General features: G+C 45.3%; 1 protein-coding gene across 14 annotated transcripts in view; it reads right to left on the bottom strand.

Moving 5' to 3' along the window:
* Positions 1–21635, bottom strand: part of THRB (thyroid hormone receptor beta) — a 402102-nt gene that overhangs the window by 70783 nt on the left and 309684 nt on the right. For all 14 annotated transcript variants that reach the window (XM_070072867.2, XM_070072864.2, XM_070072869.2 and 11 more), the window contains one exon: positions 5641–5901. In XM_070072867.2, the coding sequence (XP_069928968.1) occupies positions 5641–5901 (261 nt within the window). The remainder of the gene's footprint in view (positions 1–5640; positions 5902–21635) is intronic.

Raw genomic sequence — 21635 nt, forward strand, 5'->3', positions numbered from 1 at the left:
AAAGATAGTGATCACCTCCTGCAAATGTGAGTGTCTCACTTGAAGGATGATCGTGCACACAATGGCTTGCATTTGTGCCTCGAGTTTTTAGAACGCTTTGTTATTTTGGTAAATGAGAACTGTACATCATTTAAAATTGCCATCACTGATTTGATTCATTTTTTTTCTCTTTATGAAGGTATGAGTTAGTAGTCTGTCCCTTTGCTGACACAAGATGCTGTTTTAAAAATTACTTTAACTTGTCTAAATCTTGAGTAGCGGTTTAATAAATTATGGTACATCTATAAGCAAGGATAATCTATAGCCAATAAAAGTCAGGATTCAGGAGAATATTTAATGACATGGGGAAATGTTCATGATATATTGTTAAGCATTAAAAGCTGGTTCAAAATCATTTGCCCAGTAGATCACATTTGTAACAAAAAAAGAAAAAAAAAAAAAGATGTGCCCAGAAGAAAGACTGAAATATAGTGAAAATTAGAGTGGAGCTTGTCCTTAGGGGATAGAATAATGTATGATTTTTAAAAATGATTTGTAATTGGGAAAAATTATGGAAAATTTTATTTTTTCTACAATGACAATATAGGGCTTTTTTTTTTTTTAAATCAGGAGATACAGTAACTTCTCACTAAAGTGACTTTGACTGTTGTCTCTTGCCTCCCTACATATCTGAGACTTGGGATTTTGATATTCAGAATCGAGCAGACCTGTGGGGAAGTCCCAGCGAGGTCACCAGATTGTTGCCATCTTTCTTCAGATACAGGCAGCGAGATGGGTCAGTCCCTGCCCTGTGTCTGCCACCAGGAAGGGCCTGAGTGACAGCACAGGCAAACGTCAAAGGATGGAGACCTCCGCCGGCTCTGTGGCTCACTAGGCTAATCCTCCGGCACACCGGGTTCTAGTCCCGGTCGGGGCTCCGGCACACCAGGTTCTAGTCTGGGTTGGGGCACCTGATTCTTTCCCGGTTGCCCCTCTTCCAGGCCAGCTCTCAGCTGTGGCCTGGGAGGGCAGTGGAGGATGGCCCAGGTCCTTGGGCCCTGCACCCCATGGGAGACCAGGAGAAGCACCTGGCTCCTGGCTTTGGATCAGCGTGATGCGACGGCCATTGGAGGGTGAACCAACGGCAAAGGAAGACCTTTCTCTCTGTCTCTTTCTCTCTCACTGTCTACTCTGCCTGTCAAAAAATAAATAAATAAATAAATAAATAAAAATAAAATAAATAAATAAAAAACCCACAAAGGATGGAGACCTGACTGGGTTCCTCAGGACTGGTGAGGTCCAGCTCCAGGCCTCCAGGCCTCTGTCCAGAAGCATCCCTGTGGGACTGGTGGGAGAGGACATGAGATGGCAGAGGGGACAGGCCTTGCAAAAACTCAGGAGAGGATCAGAGCTCCAGGCTAACAGTGTGGCACTTTCAGAAAGCCACAAGTCTCAGGGTTGAGTGTTCCCAGGTGGCGTGATTAGCAGCTGACCCTGCAACTGGCCATTAAGGTAGGCCAGGCCCAATCAAGAAATAAGCAACTCAAAGTCTTCCTGAGTACAATCAAGGAGGGAAAGAAAAGATGTACATTCCCCGAGTGCCCACTAGGTGGCACACCCTTTCCTAGACTAAGCACTTTCTGGAGGGCTGGTTCAACGCAGATTTCTGGGCTCCACTCCCCAGCTTGCAGTTCAGTAGTGCGGGTGGGGCCCGAGATACTCATTTCTAACAACGCCCAGGTGCTGCTGGTGCCACTGGTTGGCCGACAAGACTCTGAGCAGCGTTGAGTACGCATGTCAGACCCTGGGAAGGGAGGAGATGGACAAGGAACAGGATGTGGTCCACATGGCTGAGCAATCGGCTCACATTAGCACAGCAACTTCAAGGGCATGGAGATGGGGGATAGGTGTGGGTGGAGCCGGGTGTGTGGGGAAGTGAAGCGTCACTTGTTCCCACCGGACAGACTCTGATACTTGCGCACACTCCAGCTGTGGGCTCTGTAGTAGAATGTGAGGGCTCCAGCTTCCATTCTGGCTAAATGTGTTACAATTAATTTAGTTAAAATGCTTGCAGCAGACAGGGGCACAGGAGCCAATGAATAGAGAACCAGTATTCAGAGCAGGATGAAAAACATAACGCGAGATACAAACCAAAGATAATCCTAAAGAAAAAAAAAAAACACCTAAGATTACTAGAAACATAAATCAATGGTTCCATAGCTATTTGAAGTGAAAAAGCATTAAAAACAAATCTGGTCCATTCTGGACCAACGCCTGGTTCAGCGCAGGGCTGTGTTGTGTAGTAGTACTACTGCACAGTAGAACCATGGTTCTGAGCACATGTGACTGACCGGGCGAGGCTGACAACACTCAACACCCTGCTTGGAGGGATGGTTCCGCTGATCATGTATTTGCATGTCAGCTGCAATGCTCAGCCTCTCTCAGAGCTCCTGCAGTTTATCCTCAATTTCTGTACTCACATCAGTAGAGAGTGGTAATAGACAGACGGCAGAAGAGTCCTACCCACAAACCACAGAGCTGTACTGGCTTAGCCTGGCCACTTGGGGAGATGGGTTTATTTCACAACTTCAAGCAGCACCCTGCACTGTAGACTTTAATCTTTCTGTATCCTTCCAGGACACTTGGTTCTTATTGATTCATTTGGGGTCCTTCTGGAGCCACTGCTATGACTCTGTACTTGGACAAAAGGACAATGTAGTGCATGTAGTAGCCACTGGTGGATGAATGAATGGAACTGCCGCCCAGGATTGAGGTATTAGGTATAACAGCCAGCCAGGAAATGAGCATACAGCGTGAAGGGCATCAAAAAAGAACTCCCCTGACAGCGACTGCGCTTGTGTATGAGGTCCTTCAAAAATTAAAGGGGAACTTGATCTTGGAGCAAAAAATTTTGAGGAGCCCGTGCTGTGGCATAGTAGGTTAAGCCTCCGCCTGTGGCGCTGGCATCCCTTATGGGTGCCAGCTCTCTGCGAATGGTTTGGAAAAGCAATGGAGGATAGCCCCAGTGTTTAGGCCCTCGTATCCACATGGGAGACCTGGAGGAGGCTCCTGGCTCTGTGGATCAGCCCAGCTCTGGCTATTGTGGCCATGTGCGGAGTGAACCAGCAGATGGAGGACCTGTCCACAGTCTATCCCTCTTTCTGTCTGTAACTCTACCTCAAATAAACAAATCTTAAAAAAATTTTTTGAAACCTGTTCATATCAGGGATCTTTGAAAAGTTCATGTGAAATGTGTATTATGGAAAAAGTATGCATGGATATAAAAATTTTTGTAACAAAATTAATTTATTTTTAATTTCCATTATTCCACAAACTTTTTTGGAGTACTCTCATGGAGGTAACAGCCAAGCATAGTAGATGGAGAAGAACCAACTCCAGAAAGGAAAAAAAAAAAAAAGCCAATGAACCACAGTGTTTTCCTGGCCTCACTGGTGCCTCACTAAATCAAGGGTTCATTTGAGGGAGAGAAATTCAATTTATAAGATTCTGGGGCCATGAGGAGTAGATTTCCTAGTGGCATTTTCACGTTGAGTAAAGGCATTGCTTCATGCCCACATCATGCAGCTTCTGGGGTTCCTGTGGGAACCACAGGACAGTTTGCCTTAGTGGTTTCTCCTGGAATACTAGAATCTTGAGAAATGACTTTAATAATTTACTTCTACTTTCATATTAAACCATTTTCTGACTTTCAGTGAAAGAGAGCTGAGTGAATACAAAATGGATCATCAACTCTAACCACCTGGAAATGGTCTGCTCCACCCTACAGCTGTCTGTCATGCTCCTTGCTCCATTCCTTGCCAGCCACACAGCGCCAGGCAAAGAATTTATTTGATGTAATGTCGCATCCCTAATCATAATGGTGATAGCAATAATGAGAGCTGCTCTTCAGAGAGCACCAAGTGTCAGGTACTATGCTAAATGCATGCATATGTGATCTTGTTGAATTATTTCAACAATCAGATAAGTTTGCCAATGGACAGAAAGTGGAAGGGCTGGGATTCTAGCCAAAATATGTCAGTCTCAAAAATGTGTGGTCTTAACCAGTGTACCATACTTAGAGTCTTGGATTTCGACACAGACCCTTTCTTCTTGCTTTTAATGTGCACCAACAAAGTGAAAGGTGTAGGTTGGGGACTAAGTTACTGAAAAGTGATAAACATAGACGGATTCTGTGAATGAATGAATGAGCGGCTATGGGTACCACTGTGATGAATCCATCTTAGTTCACAGGGCCCCTAAGTCATGAGGACACTAGCGTTTCCTCTTACTATTTCACTGTCAACCAAAGACTGGCCCTGTTTAAATGTTAACCCATAAAATCTGAAGATACGATCTAGTCACAAGTGCTAAGACGGTCTCGATTGTATTTTGAGCAAATGTGCATGCGTGGGCGTGCTCACACAGGTATACCTCACCTACATCCTGACTCCTTTGAAAAAAACCTGGTTTAGCTCTTTTTCTAAATATTCCTTTTAACTTCTCCACTTTCCTACTAATAAATTTGAGAGACAGCTCAAACACCAATCTTTCCAAATGGGACACTGATCGCTCTCCTATCAGAGCTCATAACCAGATCTCACCATTCTATTTGAATATTTTCAACTGGGACAATCTGCACACTCAGTTTCCCAAGTAACCTGGTGCTTCCCATGTATTTCAGAAAAGTTAAAAGATCAGCTCTTTGGCAAGAATGATGAAAATGATTATGTGTTCACATTCCTTGGAACAGCTTGTAAAAGAACTTCATGGCTCATATATAGGATGCTTTATACACTGACATTCTTATACATTGGCATATGATTGCAAAATTTTTCAACACACCAAATTTTACCATGAGTTCCAACCCTTAACGAAAACACCAAAGATCTTTTTTTTTGTTTCTTTAAGCTTGAAAATTGAAAAATACAATGGGAAGGTACATGAACTTGGACGTTTAAAGACACAAATCGATTTAAGAAGCCAAGATTTTGGGAGCCCTAAGACAATAAAGTGATCAGCATGAAGACATCTGTCAGGGTGGAGGGCACTTGAGGCAAAGACGGTTTAATCTCATGCAAGTGGGAACTTAGGCTGCTGTAACAGTTTTTTTTTTTCTCCCTTATGAGGTGACAACCTGTTAACACCATAATCTCTCCTTTCAGGATGACACAAGGATTTCCTACGTAAAAGACAACAACTTAAAACCTCTCTTTTGAGCATGAATTGTCTATTTGGGTTAAAGGTAGGCTTTAAAATCCCTTTAGCTACTGGTACCCTTGGGAAGACACACATACGCACACGCACACGCACACACCCAAAGCTGGAAGTTATATAACTATAGCCATGTCTGTTTTTACTCGGATCCAAAAACAGAATGAAAGCCAAAACCAACCATGCTTCTGCTAATTAGAGAAATAAAAACGTCTTCTCCCCAGATGTCCCAACGCAACACGAAACCGAAGCACACTGCTCTCTTTGGATCCCACTTATTGATGTTTAAAAAGAAGGTTTGGGGATCAAGAATGCTCATCACAGAACAGTTGGGGAAAACACCCAGACAGGACCCCTCGAAGAAATGGCGACTGAGCGCACAGGTGCAACAGAGTGGTTTTCCTTGCTAAAACACACGATCATGTTCTTAAAGAGAAAAAGCTTAGTTACCTTTGCATCTCTTCTCTTCCGTCTGGAAGGGCTGGGCACTCGAGACGCTCTGATCGCTCACGTCCTCGGGGTCCAGGTGGAGGATGGAGCTCGTCCAAGTGGCCTGGATGAGATGTGGTGATGACTGTTCGTTTTTCAACGCGCTGCGCCTGTCCGGATGGCTCTTCCTGTGCAGGCAGGTTTCAGACATCCCTCCTAGCTTCCAGTCGCGGTCGCCGTCTGGACAGGGCTTCGGTTTGTCCCAGGCTGGAAGGCCATTTTCTGCAGGGTTGAAAAACAGGAGATGATGAGCTGTTGGCATTGTCAAGATTTTGCTGAAATGCAGAGTTTTGCAAGGCAAGTTGTTTCTCAATTCTTTTGGGCTGACAGAACTCACAGGTACCTCGGCTGGATGGCAGTGATAAGATGCAGAGGTTGTCAGCCTTGGGCATTTAGCCACGTCCTCTAGTTTGTCTGTTGCAGTAATCAACACCTTCCCCCTTATTTTTAGTGGCTGGGCAGACAGTAGCTGCTCCATGGCAAGGCTGTACTTTCGCCAGTCCCACTCCACATCAGTGGTCCTTGAGCGAGTTTCCACCCATTCATGTTACTGCTTAGATGACCATGTGAGGTCTGGAGAGTCAGGGCTGGCCGAGACCTGAGGTCAGAATCTTAGACCATAAAACAGCCAGGATTCAGCCTTGTTTGACTTGGGTTTTATCACAGGCTGACCTGAGGGACACCCTGAGCCTTACCTGGGACAGGCTCACGTGGCCACAGAGAGTGACAACTCTGTTCTCACACCCCTGATGCATTGAAAACACAACAGAACAAAACAAAACACAGAAAACCCTGGCTCTTTCAAATAGAAGTGCTGTAAATGGTTTCGGTGTAGCCCAGGAGAGGCAAGGAGATCAGTGGAAGGGAGTAGATAGGGCTTCAGTGTGGAGCAAATTAAGGGTCCCAAGGACAGAAGGATGAGCCCTACATGTTTCCTGCTGGGGTACCAGGTGGTTAATTATTTATGTAGATTATGTTGCTGTTTTCTTCATTCATCAGGACTTGAAGGTCTGCCTTCTAGAAAGTGGGGGGAAAAAGGAATAATACAATGAGAGTTGTCACACTAACTTCCAAGTGGCAAATTTTACCTCCTTGAATAGCTTTACTGTTCAAGGATAAAAACTAGAAAGCAAAAACGAGACAGCTAATAGACAGCCTGAGACATACATTTGTATGCATGCTGTCATACTAAAAAACCAGAATCCATCTGGTCATCCATATTTCCAGAAATTTGTTTTTCAAAATTAGGAAAAAATGTAGAGTCCTCCTCTTAAAGTAAAGAGTAATCTAAAGACTAGAAATTATATGTGGATTTTCTTTTATGCTGAAATAACTAATGACCACGGTGCCTAGAGAGACAATAGGAAATTTTAAGCTGCCTCTCAGACATTTAAAATGAATTTGGAGTTATACAACCCAGGGATAAGAACGCTTCAGGTTTTCATGAACACCTTCTGTGAGGCTCCCAGACATGTTCATTTGACGAGGGTTTGCATTTCCCCTTCCAGGTCTTCGCTCTACTAGGAGAAAGTGCCCAAGCACACTTCTATCCTGGGAGAAGACCATGAACAGCAGCGGCAGTAACAAAGTCATAACCAGCATCTGATTTCCTTGTTATAGGACATGAAAACGCCGTGGCTCGAACTAGCTTACATTTGGTAGTGAGCAAAGCCTTCTTTTAAAAACTGTGCTGGCTTTTTCTTGCAACATTTGATCTTATTCAGAAGAGAGCTTTGAAAGTTCCCTCTATGCAGAGAGCTGTGTGAGGCGATGCAAGAGGTAAGTTAAAGAAACACGGGTTCTTCCTTCTCAGAGTTTACCTCATTCACTGCGTGGTGACTAAAAAAGGCCTGGACTTTTCAACCATGGCAGTTACTGGTGCAATTACAGGCACTTATGCTCACTATCCATAAAAAAGGCACAGCGGATTGAGATCTTGGGAGACTGTGTTTCACGTCCAGCTAGCCATATCTATGTAGAGTTCATTCAGGTACCTCTTATCCGTGAGGGCTGGAGATTTTCCTGAGCTAGATATAAAGCTGCTGAGTGCAAGGGTTAATTCTGGGCCTGATTCCACACACATGAAAAGCCTTGTCTCCCATGCGAATGTCTCCCAGCCTTGTCTTCCATGTGAATGTCTCCCGTATCTACTTCATTTTCAGGAACTCCAAATCCTGAGCAAACTGCATCCTCTAAAGCTCAACTGAAACAAAGTGAAAGTTCTCCAGCCATTTTGTAAAGCCTCCAACTTTGGGTTTTTCTACAGAAATTCTTGAAATGTGGCGTTAATTCCCCTGCCCCAACAGAAACAAGGAAATAGAGCCCAACTGGGTAGTCACCACTGTCTAGAGAAACAATGCTTGCATGAGAAATGCTAAAAGCAACACCCCTCCAAGGGGATCTCTCTGCTTCAGGCACAGCCTGCAAAGCTGGCTCAGCACATCCCTGGGGCCGGCAGGAGGGGGTTTCTTCTCAGTCAGGGAGGCCAGGGGTGAGGCAGGAGTAGGACTGCCTTCCACTTTCCTAAGAGAAGCAGCTGAGGTGGTTCGGGAAAAGGGCTCCATTCACGAGAGGCATTTACAAGCTCATAATTACAGTCTGTAATTGCATTCACAATAATGACACTCAGTTGCTTAACTGGCAGGTTTATTGGTTGAGGCATTGCTGGGAAACCTAGAGGCTGAGAGTCCTGGTTGGGTCATGGGAAAATTCAATAGGGATTTATTAAATGAAGATTCTTGATTCTTATCCTCTCAGGAGCGGGGGTGGGTGGGAGGCGGTACATGTCATGTCCATTCCATTCCCAAAGAGCAATGAGACACCCACCACACCAGGCTTCTTGAATTCCGTCTACTGGGTGTTTTGTGAGTGGTGAGAACCACAAGGTACCTCTGTATGCATATGGTAGGAAACAAAGGTTTCAGGACTTGTCTGCTTTTACTACGTCTGATGCCCGTATCCTTTGGTTCCACCCAGAACTCACACTGATGAGATATTTCTTTATAGAGGGAGTAATATCTCAAAGTGGTAAGCCAGGGATTCTCACACTTTGGTTTGTATCAGAGTTCCCCGAGGTGCTGCTATAAAGTAACATTGAAACTCAGACTCCTGGAAGAAGCATGGGGCCTGCACAGGTAGAGGTCCAGTGGGTTTTCCAGGTGTTTCTTATACTCAGGGGGGTTTGAGATGCACAGGATGAAGGCACATTTGAGGTAAGACAATAAATTTTTGGCAGGTTTTGGATAAGTGTGATGTCTTGGAGGAAATTTGCATTGTCATCGAAAACATTCAGCAAGGTTTTGTATTTCCTGAGTGAAAAATTAGAAGTCAGATGATAATTGGATGTTATAGATTGCAGGTAGCGTTGCAAATAAGGGTTGTCATTTTTTTTATTAATTTTTAAAATTTTTTTGACAGGCAGAGTGGACAGTGAGAGAGAGACAGAGAGAAAGGTCTTCCTTTGCCATTGGTTCACCCTCCAACGGCCGCCGCGGCCGGTGCGCTGCGGCCGGCGCACCGCGCCAATCCGATGGCAGGAGCCAGGTACTTCTCCTGGTCTCCCATAGGGTGCAGGGCCCAAGGACATGGGCCATCCTCCACTGCACTCCCTGGCCACAGCAGAGAGCTGGCCTGGAAGAGGGGCAACCAGGACAGAATCCGGCACCCCGACCAGGTCTAGAACCCGGTGTGCCGGCGCCGCAAGGCGGAGGATTAGCCTAGTGAGCTGCAGTGCCGGCCAGGGTTGTCATTTTGAGCATTTCTGGGATATAGTGTACATACTGGTAGAAATTTTTTTTAAAAGGGAGATCCTATAGGGCCAGCGTTGTGGTGTAGTGGGTAAAGCTGCTGCCTGCTTTGCTGGCATCCCATATGGGCGCTGGTTGAAATCCTGACTGCTCCACTCCCTATCCAGCTCCTTGCTAATGTGCCTGGGAGAGCAGGGGAAGATGACCCCAAGGCTTGAGACCCTGTGCCTTCATGAGAGACCTGGAAGAAGTTCCTGGCTCCTGGTTTCCGCCTGGCCTAATCCCAGCTGTTTGTGGCCATTTGAGAGAACTAGCGAACTGAAGACCTTTCTCTCTCTCTCTCTCTCTCATCTCTCCCCCTCTCTCTAACTCTGCCTTTTAAATAAATAAAGAAATCTTTTACAAAATAAATAAAAAGGGAGATTCTTGAAATGATCACATCTTGTTATTCACATGAAGTATGAACCCTTTGCTTTTTTAGTGGATCCCAGCTAACACCTGGCTTTTTTTTTTTTTTTTTTTTTTTTTTTTTTTTTTACAGGCAGAGTGGAGTGGACAGTGAGAGAGAGAGAGAGAGACAGAGAGAAAGGTCTTCCTTTGCCATTGGTTCACTCTCCAGTTTCGCACTGATCTGAAGGCAGGAGCCAGGTGCTTCTCCTGGTCTCCCATGGGGTGCAGGGCCCAAGCACTTGGGCCATCCTCCACTGCACTCCCTGGCCACAGCAGAGAGTTGGCCTGGAAGAGGGGCAACCGGGACAGAATCCGGCACCCTGACTGGGACTAGAACCCGGTGTGCCGGCGCCGCAAGGCAGCGGATTAGCCTAGTGAGCCGCGGCACTGGCTCACCTGGCTTTTAAAACTTCACATTTTAGACACCAAGACAACTAACTAATTTGTCAGTTATGATGCAAAGTAATAAACAAATAGAAATTTAAAAAACAACTAGATAGTGATATGTGAACTGTAACTACAGTGACTAGATACACATTGAGCTGTGTGTCTTGAGGGAGGTGAATGACTGAGTTTGCCTTTCATGAGTGTCATTCTCACAGCTTTGAATACACAGCATTGACCTAAAGGGTTCTTTTGCAACACAGAAACATAAATCTCATTAGCATGGCTGCCTACATCCTATTTCTGCAGACTTCGCTGAAGATGACAGAAAGTCAGTTTGTCCACCGAAAAAAGGGAAATGATATTAAAATATTCAAGTATTTCAGGATATAAAAGCGAGGTGGCACCCTGGGAAAGAGCTAAGGCAAAGGAAATAGGATTATGACCGAGTGGTCACAGAGGGCCAGCTGAGTAGGCTGGGGCTGTCATGGTCCTCACAGGGACAGCATTTTTTAGCTTGGACTAAAGGCCATTAGCATTAGGTACAAGATGCCAAAGTGTATTCTGTGTTGGGGGGAGATGTATAGAATGCACTTTACAAATCCAAGGATTATGTTGAATTATCACTTCAGGGTACCAGATATTAGGCAAGAGGTCTCTACCTTCCATGTATACTTCTTACTATAACTCCTAAGTTTGAGCTTTGCTGAATTCATCGGCTATGTAAATTTCAACTCATTATTATTGTCTAGAGTCCTGGGTCACAGAAAGAGACTACTACTTGGCTGAGTACGGACAGTGGGCCAGGTGTGCAGCTACACATTTCCCCTCATCTCCACAAACACCCTGGGGAGTACACAGGGATTTGCTTTTGATTGACAAGAAGCCTAAAATTTAGGCAAGTGCTGTTGGTTGCTGCTTCTCTTTGGTGCTGTAAACAGATATGTTCCCATTATTGGCCTTATTTGATGAAGAGTAATTCATTTATTAGTAACTATGATTTGATTAGTGCTCTGAACGTTCCTTAGAAACTCTACTTACTGCTTCATTCAATTTTTCATTCATATTTGGAATTTGCTCTTGCTCTCAGCCACCTATAAACTATCGTCCACAGAGCAGCCAGAGTGACGGTTTTTGTTGGTTTAATTAGACAGACGGAAACAGCCTGACAGAGAGAGCTCCCTCCACTAGTTCACTCCCCAAATACCTGCAGCTGCCAGCGCAGAGCCACGTCAAAGCCAGGAGCCATGAACTCAACTCAAGTCTCCCATGTGGGTGGCAGAAACAAACCACCTGCTGCTGGAATAGGAGCAGAGCCAGGAACTGAACCCAGACACGACAACAGGGGATATGGAAAGCTTAACCAGTTTTTTGACTGCTAGCTCAAATGCTGCCCCTGAAGGAGTTCCTCAAAATATAAATCGGAGTATACAAGGGGTCTTCAAAAACTCCTCATGTGGACTGTGTATTATGAGAAAACTATGCATGGGTTTCAAAACAGTTTTTGCTCCTAAATTAACTTATCTTTCAATTTCACTTTCCATGAACTTTTTGAAGTACACTACTATTTCTCTCCTGCTTAAAATCTTCTGGTGGCTCCTCTCAGTATTGAGTAAGGTCCCCAGGTCTTCCTGGTCTTCCTGTGGTCCTTACGACAACCAGAGCGCACCCCTGCCTCTCCCTACGGGCCCCTCTCAGGTTCAGCTCCTCTCCTGCAGCTCTGCACCTTGCTCCTTGTCCTGCAGTCATGGCTTCTTTGAAACTCATTCCCACCAGAGAGTGCTGGCAGAAGCTCTTTCCTGTGCCTGAAGCACCCCTTTCCACATCTTTATATAACGCTGTCCCTGACATTTCAGAGAGCTTCCCTGACTGCTTCCCCAACCATTTTGTTACTTGATGCTCTTCCTAGTACTTACCACTCACTGGAACTTTCCTGTGTGTCCTCACTGGAAATGAAAGCACTGTGGGACCAGGGACTGGCACTGTCATGGTTATTACTACTTTTCTAGCACTTGGAGAAGAATCTTAGCATAGCAGGTGCTTGATAAATTGGCATGGGGGTGGGGTGTGGATATAATTATTATCCCCATTTTGCATATGGTGTTGAAGTTTAGTGAGGGACACGGATGTATATGATGCACCTGAACGCAAACCCAGGTCTTCGATCTGCTCTGGAAGACTTTTGAAGGAACGGCTCAGCTACATGTCTTGGTAGCCTTCTAAGAGCTGGTCATGAAAGAAGCAAGAAAAGAAGTTTGATTCTGGAAGTTTGGAGATGTGGGTTTTCGAAAATATACCATCGGTTTGATGGTTAAATGAGCAAATACAGTAAAAGGTCTTAGAATAGTGTCTGACAGAGAAACTCTAAGATCTTCTTTTATGCACCTGGATTACCATTCTTTTCCTTATTCCACCCTCCAAACCCAGGTCTCCCCTCCACACGATTTTTAGAGAATCCCCAAAGGAGTTTGATAAACGACTTCACATCACTGCGTTAACGGCTGAGACCCTGGGATGAGGCACTTAGCAGAAGCAGTTGTGTTTTCAAGAGGATTCTGGGAAAGTGTCAGACCATGGTTCAAGGAATGAATCACTAAAATTGGACTCTTGTTTGCTTGCAAGTAGGTAGGAGAGACATTTCGGTGGAGGGGGCATTTCCTTTAAGGTTGGCCTGACATCATCATTCCAGGCTTCATTAACTTGGTGGCTTAAATAACAATAATGAAGTAAGTGTACAGTAATAAGGTGCAGGTTTGATCCTTACTCAGTGTTCAAGGTCTGGCTCATCATCTAAGCTTCCTTGGAGCAAGCCAACCACCCTCCAACTATCCATATCACTTCCCATGCACCTCCCTCCCTCCCTGTGTTACCGTCCACCTGTGATAGAACCACTTACACATATGTACCTAATTTCCTTATTTGTTTCTTGTTGCTGTAACACGCATGGTCCCTAGCACAATATCCCAATGAATATCTGTTGTTCTCTAATCATCTGGTAACTTTGCAGAGAGAATACTGCCTTGGTGCAGAATCATTGGCAGGATTATTTTCCAAAAGCCACTGGTCTGAAAGAACGATTCATAATCACTGTGAGAAATGCAATGCCATTTTTCTACTTCTAATAGAAATGTTGTGAAAATTGAAACTGGTTTAGAGGCAGGATGCCATATACAGGCTCTGGTAGTCAGGGCTCAAATTCTGGCTACGATTTTGGACCAATTACATCTGTGGATTCCTTTCCTAAATATCATTAGCATTTGTCTATGTCTCTTTTGTCAGGCAAGACCTTAATATGTCCTCCTTGTAGTAGGTCATGGGTACACACATCCTTTCCCCTTACTACCCTGTGATCAAATTATCCATCTCTCAATCTGCGCAGCTCTAAGTACAATGTCTTAACAGGACAGGACTTCAATAGATATTTGGAAATAATTGAACATAATAAAGTCAGATCCAAATACCCTTGCAGCAGAACAGGGCACGGACAATCTTTTATTTATCCTGGATTTTCCCATTTCAGTTCTGGTCCCTCTCCCATGGCCACCTGTTATCCAGTCTACCTATGAGCTGTTTCCTTTGGAACACAGTCATTTTTGTCCTAGTAACATGCAATTGTGTGCTGTTTCTAAGATCTTATTAGAATATGTGCTAGCACTCCCAGTATGAAGTCTCAGGCCTCAAGTGACCTGAGTATTTTAGTGACTAGATACTATTTTAGTATTTTCCATAATTTAAACCTGCAAGGAGTGGATGTTCTGACCATTGAAAGACGCAGAGAGCATGGGTCACAGCCGGGAAGGAGGACCTTGCAGGCCACTGGCTTCGAAGGGAATTTGGGGTAGGGATGATGAGAAAAGCAGGAAACCATAATTATTGTTATGTGTAAGGTACTTGATATACATAATAACAACACAAGTGTACTTCAAAAGGTTTGTGGCAAAAAGAATTAAAGGATAAGTTTACTTTGGTGCAAAAATTTTTTTTAAAACCCATGTATACAAGGGATCTTCAAAAAGTTCATGAACATGAATTTTATGAAGAAACTATGCCTGGGCTTAATTTCTTTCACCAAAATAAACTTATATTTTAACTGCATTTTGCCACACACCCTTGGGAGTACCTTCCTACTACGAAGGTTAATGAAAGCCAGTGTTTACTGACTACTTACTACTTGCCAGATTCCTACATTAGGCACCATAAATGAAAATTACTGTTAGCTGAACACCTACTACCACTAAACACTTCTCATCTATGACCTCATCTAACTCATGCAGCTATAACAAGAAGCAAATGTGATTTCTGTCATTCCTGTCACCCAGTGAGGGAATGAGAGAGCAGCAGTTAACGGATGGCTGTTTCTGCTTAGCCTGTGTCCCACCCAACGCGCTTCAGTTACTGATTCGCCTGTTCGGTCGGGAGCTCCTGAAGAGCTGAGCTCTTGACTTGTTCACCCTCGCGCTCTGGTGTCTGACATGGAGCCGAGCGCATGGTTAGCGAACGCTCACTTCTTTGAGAGGAATGGAATTCAACTTAGCAGCTCTCCGCGTCTCTCTCCTTCCCTCCTCTCCCTGTTCTGCACCGCCCAGTGGGAAACAGGGGGCAATGAGACCCTCCCCCGGCTCATGCTGATCTTCCGCTGCCTACCAAGTGCTGCTCTCATGATCTGCCCTTGGTCCTCATGCTGTCTTCCCCAAACTTCGTTTCCTTCACCTGTGTCCCTTTCCTTGTGCGAAGTGTCTATGGCTATGTCAAGATCTAGAGCCGAGATCCCTAAAGAAACATGGCCCTGAGGTTTGGGAAAAAATGATGAACTTCTACTTACTTTTTTACTGGAAATTTAAAAGGAAATTACGCTTATTAATTTTACACGTACGCATGAACAGAATGAGTGAATGAGTGAGTAAAATCCTGGAGGGGGCAGTAATGTTGTCAAACAGTCCCATCAGGGCGCCCTCCTCTGGAGACCAAGTGTACTGCTTCACACCTGCGACTGTCAGCAAGGATTGCTGGGCTCCTTGTTCAGCCTCTGTCCAGCGACAGGACATGTGCTCTTAAAAATGTCTTTTTTGTTGGCAAAGACTTGTAAAATTAGCCTCTTTGTTCAGGTAGGCTGCCTTGCATTGCTATAGGGTTTTGTCTTTCTTTTGCCTGTTCATTTTCCTTGTGGGTGAGACTGGACCCCTCTGTCCCTGTGCACAGGTGACTCAAAGTGAGCTATCGCAGAGGGTTCTCCCATTTCACTGGCAGTCCATTAGGTGGGTAAGATTTGGGAGCTGCTAAGAGACAAACAAATCTTTTCCTTATCTGGCTGCTCTCACTTCTTTGGTTTTTCTGTGTATTCCATTAGGCAATCGCTACCCTAATGAAAAACAATCGTCACAGCTTCAGAAATCTCAAATAATTACTCTGAAACCAGAAACTACAGGATAATCTTTTGATAATAAGGGAAAACCATTAGCATTCTTAAAATGTGTGTGTTTAGGCCATTTAAATGGAATGCACATTAATCTATTTTAAAGTGTAGCCTGAAACAAAAAACAAAACAACAGTTCAATGGGTGTTCCAAGCCATGGTGGAAACTCCTCTTGGCTGTGTGGAAACATGGGGATGATGAGGCAGTGACTTACAACCATCTAACCACATAAGAGCAAACTAGCTACAGGGACATTGACCAAGAGGCCTCAAAGAGTGGGGCACAGCGGAATCTTCCCCTAGGAACCGTCATTTGGTTTTCCATATTCATTCTGGATTTAATCAGAGAATCCTCAGGTTGGATGACTCAAACTTTGAGGTAATTACCCTAAAGGCCACAGAGATTCCATTTAGGATATTAGAAAAACTACAGCTGTTCCAGAAACATCCCTATTAAAGAGCACAAATGCACATACAAGGGAACAGATGTTTACTGCTAGGATTAGATTTCTCCTGTGTGAAAGGTCAGAGTACAATGTTTATTCTTGTCGCCCATCTGAGTCTACATTTTTACAAACACAGAAGGTAGCATTAGGACTAGTCCCATTGTCTGTGCCCCTTCCCAGAGGAGGAAATCCTTGTGGCACTTCCAACTGAGGAAATTAGGATTGTGGTACGATTGGTGGATAGAGAACAAGCTTTGAGATTGACAGTTTCTCAAATTAAAAGGTAAAATGTGACCCCTGGAAAATCAGACCAATTTTATCCATCACACTGTAAAAGGAGTCTCATTTTACTTGGTTTATTCTTTCAACAGATTTTATTTAAGTCTACAAGTTGTTCTTCATGTAGTTTCATGGCATCTACTAGGAGTTTCCTTTTTTTGGTGAACAATGATTAGGATCAAGATCAATGCAGATACGGTCCTAGTTTAGGGGGGAAATATTTCAATTTGGAGAAGTGAGAGAGCAGGTGAGGCTCTCTGACAGGTGAAGATGCTGTGAGATTAGGTGCTTTGCACAGAATGCTGTCAAACCCTTCATAACCACACTCACTGAGTGGGCCCTAGAGGACCGGCACGGTTACCAGTAGGGAGTGTGATGTCCCCTAGGAGGCTCCAGTTTAACATCTACATCTTTCAGGTCCTGCCCAAAGGCAGAACTAGAGAGGGGAATCAGACAGTTTCCTACCTGCCTGTGTTGTGGAGGATAACTTAGCACCGCACGTGGGCAGACTGCTTGTTTCAAGCCGTTCTACAGTGTGTTAACCTTTCAGGAGAATCACGAGAAGTAGGTGGGATTTCTACCGTATTTTCCATATCTTTCTGTCTTATGTTTTTCTTAAACATTTCCATGACTTTAAATAGAGTCAGCAAGGTTGGGGCTGGAGAGAGGGCCAGGCAATGAGTTCCTGAGGCCAGTCCCCTCCCACCTGCCAGGTGAGCCTTATGTCCCCTCCACCCTCAGATGGCTTGAGAACACCTGTGGCCTTGTTACTTGGGTGTAATCTGAGGACCCAAAGCATCAAGATCACCTGGGAGCTTGTTAGATACGTGGTTTCCGGCCCCAGGCCTGCAGGGTCAGAATCTGCATTTTAACAAGATCCCCACCTAACTCACAAGCACATGGATGTCTGAGAATCTGTTTTAGGGGCACAGTCTCTATATAAAGCAAATAGAATTAGTCAAAATCACGGTTACCCAATTTAAACTTTGGTGGGGTTTAATGGTTACCATAGAGAGATCAGATCTGTGATTTTCCTATTCAGGAATCAGAGGGGAAGGTAGTATTTGATGGATTGCAGGCTGTGGAAACTCTATGCCAGAGATGAAAAAGGAGTGCTTTTTAAATGTCCATCTTTTCTCTCTCTCTCTCTCTCTCTCTCCCTCCCTCCCTCCCTCCTTCCCTCCCTTCCTTCCTTCCTTCGTTCCTTCCTTCCTTCCTTCCTTCCTTCCTTCCTCTCTTTATTTATTCATTTATTTGAAAGCCAGAATTATAGAGAGAGGAGGAGAAACAGAGAGAGAGAGAGAGAGAGTTCTCCCATCCCTGGTTCACTCCCCAAATGTCTGAAATGACCAGGACAGGTCTGGCCAGGCTGAAGCCAGGTTGAAGCCAGGAGCTAGGAACTTCCTCTGGGTCTCCTATGTGGGTGCAGGGGCCCAAGGACCTGGGCCATGCCCTTTGCTCTCCCAGGCCCATCAGCAGGGAGCTGAACTGGAAGTGGAACAGTCAGGACTCAAACCAGCACCCACATATGCCAGCACTGCAGGCCATGGCTTAACCTGCTGTTCTTATTTCTTACATGTTTAGTTGGTAGATTTAGTTCATGAAATGGAAAAATCCAACTCCAACATTTCCGATTATAATTTCATCTTATTTCTGTAGGTTCCCCCCCTCTAGAGACATCCAGCAAAATAATGACCGCAAGAGCTCACATGTTATGTTTGCTAACTGCATGTCAGCTACCCTTTCCGGAGTCCTTTTCATTCATTTCACAACAACTCCATGAGATAGAAATATTCTCCTTTCTCAGAAGAGGATGCTGGGGCACAGAGAAGTTAAACATGTTGCCCAGTGACAAAGTCAGGATCCAAACCCAGGTAGGTCCGGCTGACCATGCTGTATCCCGTCATCTTGATAGGACGTCAGCACCGAACGGCTTCTATGATTGCTACAGGGAGAAGATGTAAGTTCCATGGATTAAAATACATAGTTAGGAGTTTCAGGCAAAGACAGTCGGGCTCAGGTCACCCAGAAGGAGAAGAGCTGGGAGGGTCTTCTGCTTCTCTTCTGCGTCTTCCTCCCATGAGCTTTTAGTTGAAAGCATACCCGCTTTGGGATACAAGAAGGATGAATTGCTCAATCTCCATGCTGTTTCACATTCTGACATTTCCAGTCTATACCTCAAACACTGAGAGCTGCTCTTCTAATTAAACTCTGCCCTCGCCTTTTTTTTTTCTTCCAGTAAATTTACCAAACGCGAGACAGCTGTGCATCAAGGGATTCTATTTCCCACACTGGCTGCCCATGATGATTTTTTTAAAAGGTTAGGTTAACAATCGGCTCTGTCCCTGGGGCTCTAAAAACTTAGAAAAAAAAAAGGGCAAAACCAAAACAACCAAGGTGGAAACAACTTGTTTCTTTGCTGCCCATTTGGGAGGTTGAAAAGGCTGCCAGATATCTTAGAACTGACCAGTCATTCTGCGGACGATGCTTACGGAAGCCTATTCCAGGTCAGACTGGAGCATGCTGTATTCCACTACTCACTACAACAGTGCAGACAAGTCACAGATAGGAACACCTAGGCTGAGAGAGCTGAAAGTGTTACCCAAAGTTATAGACAGTGGGTGGGAAGCGGCGTCCACGCCACGGCGTCCCCGTGGCAAACACAGCACACGGAAGTAAAGCATCTGCCCCAGTCACAAAGCCAGGTAAGGGCAGTGGCGAGCCTGGCAGCTTCTTTAAAATGAGCCACCTGGCCTGACAGCTAGTGCAAACTTCTACAAAGATGATAGCAAACAAAGATGATAGCAACATGAACACCGCTTAGAGAGGGTCGTCTCTTCCTTAGGAAATGTCTCTGTGGGAACCAACCTCTCTCCTCGTGGAAGAATGGCATCCAAGAGTGTGTGTCTGTCTTTCTTTCTTTCTCCCTTTCTTTCTTTCTTTTTGACAGGCAGAGTTAGACAGTGAGAGAGAGAGACAGAGAGAAAGGTCTTCCTTCCATTGGTTCACCCCTCAAATGGCTGCTACAGCAGGTGCGCTGTGCCCATCCGAAGCCAGGAGCCAGGGGCCTCCCCCCAGTCTCCCATGTGGGTGCAGGGCCCAAGCACCTGGGCCATCCTCCACTGCCTTCCCGGGCCACAGCAGAGAGCTGGACTGGAAGAGGAGCAACCGGGACAGAATCTGGTGCCCCAACCAGGACTAGAACCCGGTGTGCCGGTGCCGCAGTCGGAGGATTAGCCTAGTGAGCCGTGGCGCCGGCCAGGTATATTTCTTTAGAACTGTTTTTAAGGACATTATGTCTGAATCACCAGGCTTGTCTCATGTCACCCACAGAGCAACAGAACATTGATGCTGAGCAACTTGAAGGCATAAAAACAAAGTCGCAGCCTAAAACGCAAACCTTTCCATCTTCATGCATTACGGCCTGAGATCGCTTCTGACCGAATCGTAATCAAAACAAAAAAACCACACTGTGCTGTTAGCAATGCTCCAGACAGTAGCTTCTGCAGCAAAAGCAGCGTTCCCAGAATGGTGGTGCCCAAGCACCCTCCCGGTTGGCCTGCTTTTCTTGTGTATTTTCATTGTTATGTCTCTTTAGGACCACGTGGCAACTTAGGTGGCGGTGAGAAAAGGGGGAAGAAGGCAGGAAGCTGCGGGAGTGAGGAGCCTGCTCTGGGAGAGACCCCATTCCTGCTCTTACTTCCCAGAGAGCACTTGGTGGGTCCATCGATTGGCTCAGAAAGAGATACCAAGACCCAAGATACCACGAGAGCCCATGGGGTTGCCCTGGGGCTGATGGTCTTCAGGTAGATTTTTAATTAATGTATTTTTGCCTCCCTAGGGCCACTCAGCAATGTCTGGAGACACGTTTGGTGGTCAGAACTTGGGGTATGTGTGTGTGCTACTGGCACCTGGAAGGTACAGCCCAGAGATTTTGCGAAACAACTTGTGATGCAGAGAGCAGCCACTCACAACAGAGAGTTATCTGTCTCCAATGTCAAAAATGCTGAGGTTGAGGAACGCTGCCTTAGAGAAAACTGTGAGGTGAGCAAGTGTCTCCTGCATCCTCCTGAAACTGCTCTTCCTCTGGCCCTGCGCTCTGGAGTTCCCAGTTTAGACCTGCTGTCATTGTGGAGTTCCTCACGGACACCTGCCAATCAGTGTGACCGATTCTGGGACGGAGAAGTCTGACGGACTCTCTACACTGTGAGGTGTGGATGACTGATGGAGTCAGTGCAAGCTTTAAATGACTACTCTGACCCAATGTGAGCTCCAGTGAATGCAAGCTTTACTGAGGGTGCCATGAGAGGGGTCTTCAAACTGGTAATGACTTTCAAGATTGTTTTGTACCAAAATGAACTTATCTTTTAAATCAATTTCTTACAAAATGATTTATTTATTTGAAAGGCAGAATGATAGAGAGAGGGAGAGAGAGGCAGAAAGAGAGAGGGGAGAGAATTCTTCCATTCACTGGTTCATGCCCCAAATGACTAAAATGGCCAGAGCTGGACCAGGCGGAAGCCAGGAGCCAGGAACTTCTTCTAGGTCTCTCACACGCGTACAGGGGCCCAAGAACTTGGACCATCCTCGACTGCTTTCCCAGGCACATGAGGAGTGAGTTGGATCGAATTCCATTTTCTCACAGCCTTTTGGAAGTATGGTTGTCATAATACGGACATGTATTTTTGGTAGGTGGGAAAGATGGTGGAATGTGTAGCACACTGTCGCTTCTGTAAGTCATAACCACCTGTGCACACCAGCGATGTGGCTGCCAGTGCAAAGCAGCCATGGGTGCCTCTTGTTACCAGCAGTGATGTGCACTTGGTATTCATCACGACCTCTCCCAGGGAGGGAGGAAGCGCTGTAGGAAGCTTCCCTGGGCCCTACCCAAACGTTCTTTTATTTCCCTTCTGGTTTGGATTGATACGTGTAGGTTTTGACCTGCCAGGTTTCTGTTAGGGATTTGAAATGTCCTGTCTCCATAAATCCCAGGGTGTCTTCTCTCCAGACGGAAGGAGACTTCTAGGTGGAGGACATGCACTATTTGCTTTTATCTAAAGCAATGAAGCGGATGCAGCTTGAACAACAACAATGATATGAGCAGCAGGGATAAGCTGCCTAGAAACGGAAGGTTTCACTCTTTATGCTGGCTCCCAGTGGTGCCAAGCTGAAGTGATCCTACCTTGGCTGACCCGAGCTCGGGGGAGTTCATGAATCATTCTCCCTCATCGTGCGGACT

The sequence above is a fragment of the Oryctolagus cuniculus genome, chromosome 4 (genome assembly GCF_051225735.1).
Source record: "Oryctolagus cuniculus isolate XC-2025 breed Fujian yellow rabbit chromosome 4, ASM5122573v1, whole genome shotgun sequence".
In the NCBI taxonomy this organism is placed as follows: domain Eukaryota; kingdom Metazoa; phylum Chordata; class Mammalia; order Lagomorpha; family Leporidae; genus Oryctolagus; species Oryctolagus cuniculus.